Consider the following 13118-nt stretch of genomic DNA (forward strand, 5'->3'; position numbering starts at 1 on the left):
TCCTGGAAAAAGGAATCGAGGAGTATAAAAGATTGCAACTTTTCACATGAGCATAGCGCTTTATAATGCAGAACAGCCTCAAAGCACTTTATATTATCTGGTTTCAGTCGCTCAAAGCGCTTCACATTACCCCTAGCTATTGGCCTGAACATTCGTGGTTCAAGCTCGACTCTCTGGAAGTATCACAGGTCAAAGCTGCAGCTTTACAGCACTCTAGACTAACATTCAGTTTGTCATCACTGTCAGCTAGGTACCCATCTACTCCTGGGTGAAGAGAAGCAAGTGAGGTAAAGTGCCTTGCTCAAGGACACAAAGGCGAAAGATAATCTTCAGAAAAGTTCAGGGTTTTCATGACAAGTCAATCTGTAAACAATTTTGGAACGAGATGCGAGTAAACTTTGTCGATGATTAAAGGCCTACGCGGTTCGTAAAAGAATTTGAATTTGTAATTGAATTTGAAACCTTTAATTGCGTAAATACAAACTGAATATAAATTTCAACACTGCCGTTGTGTAGACTGATGTACAAATACAGTGGAACCTCCCATAGTGGACACCTCTCTATTAAGGACAACCTCTCTATTAAGGACAACCTCTCTATTAAGGACAACCTCTCTATTAAGGACAACCTCTCTATTAAGGACACTAGTTCTGGTTCCAAATTGGTTGTTTCGATTAAATTTGACCTCTCTAATCGGGACACCTCTCTATTGAGGATAACATTTGTCAGTCCCAATGATGTCCTTTAAAATTGGGAGGTTTTACTGTGCTACTCTAAAGTGAAAAGTGAAAAGTGACTGGGCAGCCGACAGCTTGGTAATATTGCCATTGCCATAGGACAGCACTTGTCAGTCCCATGGGTGTCCTCAATAGAGTGGTTCTACTGTAACTTACCCCCCATTTGCATACTCCATTTCAATCATCAGGACGCCGTCTTCTATTAAGGACAACCTCTCTATTAAGGACACTAGATTTGGTCCCAAATTGGTTGTTTCCATTCAATTTGACCTCTCTAATCAGGACACCTCTTTATTAAGGACAGCTCTTGTCAGTTCCATAGGTGTCCTGAATAGAGAGGTTCTACTGTAACTTACCCCCCATTTGCATACTCCATTTCAATCATCAGGACGCCGTCTTCTATTAAGGACAACCTCTCTATTAAGGACACTAGTTTTGGTCCCAAATTGGTTGTTTCCATTGAATTTGACCTCTCTAATCAGGACACCTCTTTATTAAGGACAGCTCTTGTCAGTCCCATGGGTGTCCTCAATAGGGTGGTTCTACTGTAACTTACCCTCCATTTGCATACTCCATTTCAATCATCAGGACGCCGTCTTCTTCAAAACTATCGTAATAACTGATGATGTTCGGATGGTCTAAGACGGCAAGAACTTTCACCTGAAAAGACGAGATCGTGTCAAAAATCAGACGACTTGCCTGAAGTATCTGAAAATACATGTAAGTACAGTAGAACCTCCCTTAGCGGACACCTCTCTATAAAGGACACCCTCTCTATTATATCAGAAATTGCACACCTTGCCTAAAGTACAGTAGAACTTCGCTATTGAGGACACCCTCGGGACTGACAAGTGCTGTCCTTTTTAGAGAGGTGTCCTGATTAGAGAGGTCAAATTGAATGCTTGGTCAAATTGAATGCTTACAACCAATTCTCGACCAAAAGTAGTGTCCTATAAGAGAGGTTGTCCTTAATAGAGAGGTGTCTGCTAAGCGAGGTTCCACTGTATGTGAAAATAAGTAACAAAAGGGTTAAAATGAAATAAGCACAAATTTGACATTTTTCAATATTTGGCTGAAAATGGGTCTTTTTCACACTTTGTCCAATTCTCACAAAGTAAGTAAAATATTGAGGTGAGAGCCAAGCGTAAACTAGGACTCTATCAGATCTATCATAAACAATATTGGGCAATGTTTTCATGCAAGTAGGAGGAAACCTACGCTATTGAAGAGAGTCACCCTCTCTGTTTCTGAGTGTACCCGTACGGAATGGGAATTGAACCTGGGACGTCAGAGGTGACAGGCGCTGTTGATTCCACTGCGCCACTCTGACGGCCGCAGCAAAGTGAGTAGTTTTAGATATTTTTGACTTAAAGGTGTACGCCGTTCGTAATTACTGGGGGTCTAAGAAAATAGAAATGCAGTAATACACAATGCCGGAGTGAGTTATTATGCATGCAAATTTGTTGAAACTTGGTATTTATAGTACTTGTATATCTGTCTACACAACGGCAATGCAGACATTTTCAATAAGCCCACATTGACGCAACTGGAAATTTTCAAATTCATATTCACATTTCACTTTTTTTACGAACCTAGGCCTTTAATATTAACATTTTGTTCAACATGTTCAATTGCACAATTTTCCGCATGAAATCTCCAGCGCCATTTTTTTCATGAAATAGACAGAAGACAACAACGCCGGGGATATCACTGTACATTTCTTTACGACTCTCACCTCGTTAAGAGCAAGTTGTCTCTCTGCTGCATTCAAGTCGTGCATGTTGATTTCTTTGAGTATGACCAGGGAGTCGTCGTCACGTTTCCGGTAGAGGACGGCCGCACCATATGCCCCTAGAAGAAATTAACAATTAATAATAACTAAACGTATTTATAGTGCCAAAATCTACCTGAAGTGATCAATGACACTTTACAATTACTTACTTACTTACTTTTTTGTACAATAAGTTAATAGAATAAGTCTAATGCCTGTAGCGATGAAAGAGGAAGGTTTTGAAGGGAAGCTATGGGAATGATTCCCCATTCGACCAACAGTTACATGAAAGAGGAAGGTTTTAAAGGGAAGCTATGCGAATGATTCCCCATTCGACCAACAGTTACATGAAAGAGGAAGGTTTTAAAGGGAAGCTATGGAAGGTTTTAAAGGGAAGCTATGGGAATGATTCCCCATTCGACCAACAGTTACATGAAAGAGGAAGGTTTTAAAGGGAAGCTATGGAAGGTTTTAAAGGGAAGCTATGGGAATGATTCCCCATTCGACCAACAGTTACATGAAAGAGGAAGGTTTTAAAGGGAAGCTATGGAAGGTTTTAAAGGGAAGATATGGGAATGATTCCCCATTCGACCAACAGTTACATGAAAGAGGAAGGTTTTAAAGGGAAGCTATGGGAATGATTCCCTATTCGACCAACAGTTACATGAAAGAGGAAGGTTTTAAAGGGAAGCTATGGGAATGATTCCCCATTCGACCAACAGTTACATGAAAGAGGAAGGTTTTAAAGGGAAGCTATGGGAATGATTCCCCATTCGGCCAACAGCTACAACCTCAACATCTACGTAAACTGCGTATTCTTAAAAACAACTGTGGCTCTTGGTTTTATAAATAAACAAACATTAATGAGTGAAATGGATGATCTTAATTGCTTATTTTTGAATCAAGTATGCCGCCATCTTGGTGGATTTTAATCTGCTCTCTCCTCCAAACCGAGAGCCAATGACGTCATTGATGCAGCCATTGTGACAATCAGCTGTTCGAACAATGGCGAATGCTTGGAATGACAGATGACAGTTCTTCGATTTCTTCGGGTTCTTCGTCGACGTCCGGTGATGAATCCTTCGATTACAACCGTGCATCAGCAGAAGAACGAGCAGGTCTAGTTCCCTATGCGTTTGAGCCAAGGTACCGGGGTAGAAAAAGGTCTGGAAACTTAGTGGAAACGAGTAGTACTCGCCTTGATGAAAAAACCCCACTGCATCCATGACGTCATTCGCCCGGGAGATTTGAACAAACATGGCAACCCCCGCAAACTGCTTATTAAATGCAATTTTCTGCACTATCTAGGAATATTCATCACATCCTTGGTGTAGAGTATTTGTTTGTCATGTAACTTGGTATGTATTTGTTAAAAAAATATTATTTTGCTGCATCAATTTATTCCCATAGCTTCCCTTTAAGGCTGTTCTTGAAGACCGGGATGCTGTCATTTTCCCGTATAGGACGCGGGAGGCCATTCCAAAGTTTTGGAGCAGTGCAAGAAAAAGCCCGGCTCCAAAATTAAACGACCTGCTTCTTGGTCGCGACAGCAGTAGGCCACTTGCAGAACGAAGTTGCCGCCTCGGCTGATAAAAAAAAAATCAATGAAGGAGCTAAAATAATCAGGGCCAGAGTTGTTGAGACACTCGAAAACAAGCAAAAGCACCTTAACCCTTTAACTGCCGAATATATTTTTCATAATTTTCAAACTTTCCAATGACCTGTTTTGAAAAGACTGCAGCTTGAAACGGAGAAGAGTTCCATTCCTCGAAACCGCCATCGACACGATCACCTGCACGCCATCTATCAGTAGGTGGGAAAACTGCGTAGTTTTTGTTGAGGCAGGTGTTAAGAATTTCCTAACAAGGCCGATGTTTTTATTATTAATTAATGAGGGTCTGTCGGATGAGACAAAAAGTTGTACCCGAGTGTCTTAGCCAGGACAAGTAAAAGATCCCACATACATGTAGGTGGACAGTAGCATACAGTAGTCTAGTCGAGCTAGCTCATTTTGGACCTTAACCGGAAACAAATTGCAACAGAAATTATTCCACTGGCACTGCCATTCATTCAGGGAATGAATAATTATTAAAAGAGTTATGTCGCAATGTGGCAGAATGTATGGTGATCGCACTGATGACCGCAATGTGGCAGAATGTATGGTGATCACACTGATGACGACCTAGGTCGCAATGTGGCAGAATGTATAGTGATCGCACTCATGACGACCTAGGTTGCGATGTGGCAGAATGTATGGTGATCGCACTGATGACGACCTAGGTTGCGATGTGGCAGAATGTTTGGTGATCGCACTGATGATGATCTCGGTCGCAATGTGGCAGAATGTATGGTGGTCGCACTGATGATGACCTAGGTCACAATGTGGTTGAAAGTATGGTAAGTCAAGTAATGGGTAATTGAAAGCCATGGCTTCCAAAACTCATAGATGCTTGATTGAACTCGGGGAGCTAGAATCTTCACAAATACACACCCAACAAATGATATTGCAACTCTGTGACCAATTAATATACTTTCAGTTTTGAAGTATCCAGTTGTGCAGTGAGTGACCGGCGTATTAAGAGCCTGATTTACCCACCTTTCCCAACGGTTCTGATCTTCTCAAAGCCGGCCATTGACTGCTGGTAATGTCCGCTCCATCCACGGAGACACTCAAGACGGAAGTAGAGCTCCCCAACCGTACTGGAAAAAAGTCCATAAGATTTAGTTCCGTGGATTTTTAGAATTACACCAAGCAGGTTGTCCGTAATAGAGAGGTGTCCACTAAGAGAGGTTCTACTGCAGTAGAATCTCTCTATTAAGGACACCCTAAGGACTGACAAGTGCTGATCTTAATAGAGAGGTGTCCTGGTTAGAGAGGTCAAATTGAATGGCAACAACCAATTTGGGACCAAAACTAGTGTCCTTAATAGAGAGGTTGTCCTTAATAGAGAGGTATCACTAAGGGAGGTTCTACTATATGCTTAAATTTACCATTCATGTTCTCACCTTTTTGAGGACGGGTCTTTGACTAGCTCCGCTCCGACAATGTCTCGAGACAAACCAACCGACACCTGAGGAAGAAAAGTCGACAATGAAGACCTGAAAAACCCGACATTTTTTTCAGACATTACGTTATTCAGCCCCTGACCTCGCAGTTAATAATAGAATTCAGGGGTCATACTAAACAGCGTCCACCAGGTTTAAAAGCATATGTGACCCGTTCCAGCAAAACCAGTCGCATGTCGCTCTGAGCTTGGCAGGTTGAAACAGACTGTTTGTTCATTTCACGATTGTCTGCCTTTTGTGAAATCTGACGACATCAATTTCCCTCTATTATCTCCTGGTGTCATCTAGGCTCATCTTATGTGCGACATGCGACTAGTTTTGCTAGAACAGGTCACATATTTAAAGCCATCAAGATAAAATCTAATATTCATAAACGAAATAAGCAGGACATTTTCCACATTTTCTGATCGTTTCATGACATTTGTGTGCTGGATTAACGAGTTGTTGTCTAAAATGTACCAGCGTTCACTGGTCACCCAGTCGGTGGCCTTGTTGGATTTGACTTGGAGGAAATGAAAGGGCTTCCCTATACTACAGGGGCCTTGTGATTTTAGACAACATCTCCCTTATTTTACACCCAAATGTCATGAAATTGTCAGGAAATGTGTTCTATGGTGTACTTATTCCATTTATGGCTTCTAAATTTTATTTTGATGACTTGATACCTGACTTTAAACCTGGTGGACGCTGTTTAGGATGACCGGAATTCAGGCCTAGCCCAATACATGGTCTATTGTCTTTAAACAAAGTCCGTTTGGACCTTGGCCTAAATTCCCATTGTTCTACTGACTTATCAAAGGGTTTAAAGGACAAATCATGATCACATGGACCCCCAAGAAACAGCTTTCATGGAGGTTGATACGCTTAAACACGAAAATGCAAATAAAGGTATACGGGGACCCTCACCCCCTCATTTGGGCCCAGGGGATGTTAATTGCCCCGTTTACAGTAGTGAACTTCCGGTAATTGAAACACAATGGAACATCTCTAAGCGGACACCTCTGTAATTAGGACACCCTCTCTAAGACACTGATTTTGGTCCCAAATTGGTCATTTTCACTCAATTTCACCTCTGTGATCAGGTCACCTCTCTATACTTCCTTAGTCATCTTCATCCCTAGTGCTGGGACATTAGGCCTTCACCTCACTATAAAGCACTTCGACTCTTAGACCAAAGGTTGTCCTTAACCTCTTGAATCTCGGTGACCAACCAGTCACTCATTTTGAAATAACGTTTTTTCCCAACGACCGACAGGTCGGTCTCAGTGATATTTTATTCCCTTGAGCTGGGACGCTAGCTTATTGCTTGTTTCAGCGTGAAAGTCAGACCCAATTTCGCAACCACGTGACCACCCTGGGATCCCGGGATTTTCAAGTTCTGGGATTCAAGAGGTTAATAGAGCGGTTCTAAAGTACCTGTATGGTTACTTACCCCCAGCAGAGCCTCCAGCTCCTTGACGATGCCCTGTCCGCCATCTTGTCCCTGAGCGGCGTTACATGCCAAGAAGTCGAGGCGGAGGTTCGCTGCCTCCTTGTTGCCATGGAGACTGAAGAGTTTGGAGAAGAAGCCACGAATACCTGCGTGGTCAAGGACGGTATCTTTATTGAGCGGCTGTAAATTTAGAGATTCAAAATTGAACATGGAAGACGGAAGTGCAGAACTTTTTTTAGCCGCATCATTTTCAATGTTGTCAGACCAAGCTGGCTACCCAATGGACTGGTTATCACTGGCGATGGTAGCCACTGAACCAGTTCACCGTTAAGGTCAGGTCAGTGCAGGGTCGTTGCTGAACCTTTTTTAGCCACATCATTTTCAATGTTGTCAGACCAAGCTGGCTACCCAGTGGACTGGTTATCACTGGCGGTGGTAGCCACTGAACCAGTTCAATGTTAAGGTCAGGTCAGTGCAGGGTCATTGCTGAACCTTTTTTAGCCACATCATTCGAAATATTGCCCAAAAGAAACGCGCTACCTTTTGGAATTGACAATATGCATTAGTTAGTTAAAATGAAAAATTAATGATAGCATATTGTAGGTATGATTGTTAGCTTCAAAATAAATATCACTTGTAGTACTTCATTTTCAACTTTTTGTATCTCTTTTGCCAAAAGTCTATACACTACATATAGGAATACCTGGAAATCTTCAGGGAGATGCTGGAATAAAATGTGTAGACCCGCAGGAGCTAAAGGGTTAAAAAACAAAAAGGGAAATTTAATGGGTTTTTGCCACAGGCCGCTGACCCCAGCGCGGTTGTCTGCTGCCCCTGGTTCAACCTAGTGCCTCATGACCTGCTCATAGTAAGTAGCCCCGAATAACCTACCTTTTCCTCTTTCCCACACAACTGTATCACGCCCACCGGGCTATTTATGCTATTTATCATAGGAGGTAGCCCCGAATGACCTACTTTTCCTCTTTCCCACACAACTGTATCACGCCCACCGGGCTCTTTATGCTATTTATCATAGTAAGTAGCTCCGAATGACTTACCTTTTCCTCTTTCCCACACAACTGTATCACGCCCACCGGGCTATTTATGCTATTTATCATAGTAAGTAGCCCCGAATGACCTACCTTTTCCTCTTTCCCACACAACTGTATCACGCCAACCGGGCTATTTATGCTATTTATTATAGTAAGTAGCCCCGAATAACCTACCTTTTCCTCTTTCCCACACAACTGTATCACGCCCACCGGGCTATTTATGCTATTTATCATAGTAAGTAGCCCCGAATGACCTACCTTTTCCTCTTTCCCACACAATTGTATCACGCCCACCGGGCTATTTATGCTATTTATCATAGTAAGTAGCCCCGAATGACCTACCTTTTCCTCTTTCCCACACAACTGTATCACGCCCACCGGGCTATTTATGCTATTTATCATAGTAAATAGCCCCGAATGACCTACCTTTTCCTCTTTCCCACACAACTGTATCACGCCCACCGGGCTATTTATGCTATTTATCATAGTAAGTAGCCCCGAATGACCTACCTTTTCCTCTTTCCCACACAACTGTATCACGCCCACCGGGCTATTTGTGCTATTTATCATAGTAAGTAGCCCCGAATGACCTACCATTTCCTCTTTCCCACACAACTGTATCACGCCCACCGGGCTCTTAATGCTATTTATCATAGTAAGTAGCCCCTGATGACCTACCTTTTCCTCTTTCCCACACAACTGTATCACGCCCACTGGGCTCTTTATACTATTGATCATAGTAAGTAGCTCTGAATGACCTACCTTTTCCTCTTTCCCACACAACTGTATCACGCCCACCGGCTATTTATGCTATTTATCATAGTAAGTAGCTCCGAATGACCTACCTTTTCCTCTTTCCCACACAACTGTATCACGCCCACCGGGCTATTTATGCTATTTATCATAGTAAGTAGCCCCGAATGACCTACCTTTTCCTCTTTCCCACACAACTGTATCACGCCCACCGGGCTATTTATGCTATTTATCATAGTAAGTAGCCCCGAATGACCTACCTTTTCCTCTTTCCCACACAACTGTATCACACCCACCGGGCTATTTATCATAGTAAGTAGCCCCGAATGACCTACCTATTCCTCTTTCCCACACAACTGTATCACGCACACCGGGCTATTTATGCTATTTATCATAGTAAGTAGCCCCGAATGACCTACCTTTTCCTCTTTCCCACAGAGCTGTATCACGCCCACCGGGCTATTTATGCTATTTATCATAGTAAGTAGCCCCGAATGACCTACCTTTTCCTCTTTCCCACACAACTGTATCACGCCCACCGGGCTATTTATGCTATTTATCATAGTAAGTAGCCCCGAATGACCAACCTTTTCCTCTTTCCCACACAACTGTATCACGCCCACCGGGCTATTTATGCTATTTATCATAGTAAGTAGCCCCGAATGACCTACCTTTTCCTCTTTCCCTCACAACTGTATCACGCCCACCGGGCTATTTATGCTTTTTATCATAGTAAGTAGCCCCGAATGACCTACCTTTTCCTCTTTCCCACACAACTGTATCACGCCCACCGGGCTATTTATGCTATTTATCATAGTAAGTAGCTCCGAATGACCTACCTTTTCCTCTTTCCCACACAACTGTATCACGCCCACCGGGCTATTATCATAGTAAGTAGCCCCCAATGACCTACCTTTTCCTCTTTCCCACACAACTGTATCACGCCCACCGGGCTATTTATGCTATTTATCATAGTAAGTAGCCCCGAATGACCTACCTTTCCCTCTTTCCCACACAACTGTATCACGCCCACCGGGCTATTTATGCTGTTTATCATAGTAAGTAGCCCCGAATGACCTACCTTTTCCTCTTTCCCACACAACTGTATCACGCCCACCGGGCTATTTATGCTATTTATCATAGTAAGTAGCTCCGAATGACCTACCTTTTCCTCTTTCCCACACAACTGTATCACGCCCACCGGGCTATCATAGTAAGTAGCTCTGAATGACCTACCTTTTCCTCTTTCCCACACAACTGTATCACGCCCACCGGGCTATTTATGCTATTCATCATAGTAAGTAGCCACGAATGACCTACCTTTACCTCTTTCTCACACAACTGTATCACGCCCACCGGGCTATTTATGCTATTTATCATAGTAAGTAGCCCCGAATGACCTACCTTTTCCTCTTTCCCACACAACTGTATCACGCCCACTGGGCTCTTTATACTATTGATCATAGTAAGTAGCCCCGAATGACCTACCTTTTCCTCTTTCCCACACAACTGTATCACGCCCACCGGGCTATTTATGCTATTCATCATAGTAAGTAGCCCCGAATGACCTACCTTTTCCTCTTTCCCACACAACTGTATCACGCCCACCGGGCTATTTGTGCTATTTATCATAGTAAGTAGCCCCGAATGACCTACCTTTTCCTCTTTCCCACACAACTGTATCACGCCCACCGGGCTATTTATGCTATTTATCATAGTAAGTAGCCCCGAATGACCTACCTTTTCCTCTTTCCCACACAACTGTATCACGCCCACCGGGCTATTTATGCTGTTTATCAATGTAAGTAGCCCCGAATGACCTACCTTTTCCTCTTTCCCACACAACTGTATCACGCCCACCGGGCTATTTATGCTGTTTATCAATGTAAGTAGCCCCGAATGACCTACCTTTTCCTCTTTCCCACACAACTGTATCACGCCCACCGGGCCATGGAGAACTAAGGCAACACTGTGAAACTTCTTATTGAGCAGGAATTGGCCTATTAAACCTGAAAGAGAAGGGAGCTGAGGTTAACATGTGTTTTGAATACTTTGTACATTTTGGGGATTCTTTTTCCTGCTGTTTTGTATGACGTCATTTCCTTTGATACATCATCATGTCGCCGTCTTTGTGGTTATTTCCGTTACGTATTTCGGTTGGGTTAACGCCATTTTTAGAATCATCCGCAGACGTCAGTCCTGTTTTCCTTTATAACATGAAAATCGCACTCTTAGGTATGATTAGAGTAGAACCTCTCTATTAAGAACACCCTTGGGACTGAAAAGTACTGTCCTTAATAAAGAGGTGTCCTGATTAGAGAGGTCAAATTGAATGGAAACAGCCAATTTGGGACCAAAACTAGTGTCCTTAATAGAGAGGTGTCCACTGTACTTTCCTTTCAATTTCTCTTTGATTTGTTGGTAATGCTAATCCGCAATACCATATTTATTTCATTGCCTCATGTCTGTATATTTGTTTTTGCAGAACGTGTTTTTATCATAATAAATCAAGAACGTTTACTCTTTCACTGCCAATAACGTTTTAAAACGTTACTGAAAATATGTCGCTAAATTGCCAATAACGTTTCAGAACGTTATCTCAGTGTTTCCATCTACTCATCAAAAAGTAAACCAAACTATTGATTCTATGTTGATTTAAAGTAAACCTCCCGCCATGTCTTCGGAAGTGTTCTCGGAAGGATTCAGTTCAATCTCGTCCCCAGGAAGTGGGTATTTCGAGTCAGGTGAATTGGTGAAGATAGACCAATTTAGCCCCCTCCCCCCCAAATCCTCATCCTTCTGACTCTCAATAAGTCCTTCTGAGACTGTTATCTCGAGGCGATGGAGTGGAACCCCGAAACCATCTCGAGTCCTTCCGACACCTATAGTGGTGCGCTAATCTCAACCATCATTACCCTTCCTTTTCATGCTATTGCTAATTCCAACCATGACACTTCCCTCTCATAGAGCTATCTCTAACCATGACGATGTCTCGAACTTATATTGCAAAAATGTCACTTGAGGCAGTAGGGCATTCTGTAGAGACATAATGTTCTTCGTTAACTTCAAAGTACAGTAGAACCTCCCTTAGCAGACACCTCTCTTATTAAGGACAACCTCTCTATTAAGGACACTAGTTTTGGTCTCAAATTGGTTGTTTCCATTCAATTTGACCTCTCTAATCAGGACACTTCTATTAAGGACAGCACTTTTCAGTCCCGAGGGTGTCCTTAGTAGTGAGGTTCTACTGTCATGAGTTTTTGGTGCCTAACCTACCTATCAAACCATCAAAAGTCGATGTCTCGAACTTATATTGCAAAAACGTCACTTGAGGCAGTAGGGCATTCTGTAGGGACATAATGTTCTTTATCTTACTCGAAACCACCAGTAACCGCGGTGGAAAATCGGCGCGGCTTCCCTGACGATCGTACTTCAGCGACCGCGATCGTGATAACACAACCTCGGCATGCTCATTATCATAAATGCCCTGATCGCTATGCTGTCCGTTGGAATCGCTGCGCTGACGACGCGGGCTCACAAACACCGCCCCGCCATCAGAATAACTCCTCGTGTGTTCCTTGACTAACTTTTCTTTCTGATTTCTCGCCGCAGTCTGTCCGCTTACAGGACGCTCTTTGCCAATATTTTCCGAGTCCGGCTCAGACTTATTTTTCCTGTGTTCCGTATTCGTCTGATTATTGCCACCCTTACGATCCGCGCTGTTCTGCTGTTCAATCTCTCCCTGCGCGGATATATTCGTGCGTCGGTCCGCCTCCGCTTCCCGACCGAGTCTCTCGCGTTCCTGAGTCGTTTCGTCGCGAGCATTGTCCACATCCTGATCACCACTCGTGCAGTCACCCGCCCCATTCCTTGGCACCTCCTCCTCAGGATTCCTCCGAGTCCGACCTTTCTTCTCACCACTACCGACTGAATCCACCGCTTTCTCGCACTTTGAAATCGGCTCACTCCCCGCCTCCTTTGATTTCACCCGCTCCGTTTTTCCTCGATTTTCCGAATACCCACTTTCACCGTCTTTGACGTTAACTCTGGAACCACTGGAATGCCCATGTCTTCGCTTCTTATCTTTTGATCTATTCTGGGATTGCTCTGGTGGTCCAGGCCCCCCTGTAACATCCCTGGAGTCTGCCATGTTGATGACAACGGCGTTCCAGGACTTGGCTTTTGCTTTGTTTGTTTAGGACGGCACAAGTGTCAGGTCATCACAGTTGCATGCTCACGTCAGCAGTGTCCTAGAGATTCTGAAGGAACAATCATATTCAATTAGCCTACAATTATGTACAATCATG

The 13118-nt window shown here is 43.4% G+C and overlaps 1 protein-coding gene across 1 annotated transcript in view; it reads right to left on the reverse strand.

The window, feature by feature from the left end:
- LOC135499096 (uncharacterized) overlaps nt 1-13118 on the reverse strand; it is an 83514-nt gene that overhangs the window by 68584 nt on the left and 1812 nt on the right. Inside the window, exons 2-8 of the mRNA XM_064789753.1 lie at nt 12088-13070; nt 10720-10820; nt 7007-7186; nt 5515-5579; nt 5105-5208; nt 2473-2588; nt 1294-1397 (exon numbers count right to left, since the gene is read on the reverse strand). Of these exons, the coding sequence (XP_064645823.1) occupies nt 1294-1397; nt 2473-2588; nt 5105-5208; nt 5515-5579; nt 7007-7186; nt 10720-10820; nt 12088-12961 (1544 nt within the window). The 5' untranslated portion in view covers nt 12962-13070. The remainder of the gene's footprint in view (nt 1-1293; nt 1398-2472; nt 2589-5104; nt 5209-5514; nt 5580-7006; nt 7187-10719; nt 10821-12087; nt 13071-13118) is intronic.

This window comes from Lineus longissimus, chromosome 14 (assembly GCF_910592395.1).
Source record: "Lineus longissimus chromosome 14, tnLinLong1.2, whole genome shotgun sequence".
NCBI lineage: Eukaryota > Metazoa > Nemertea > Pilidiophora > Heteronemertea > Lineidae > Lineus > Lineus longissimus.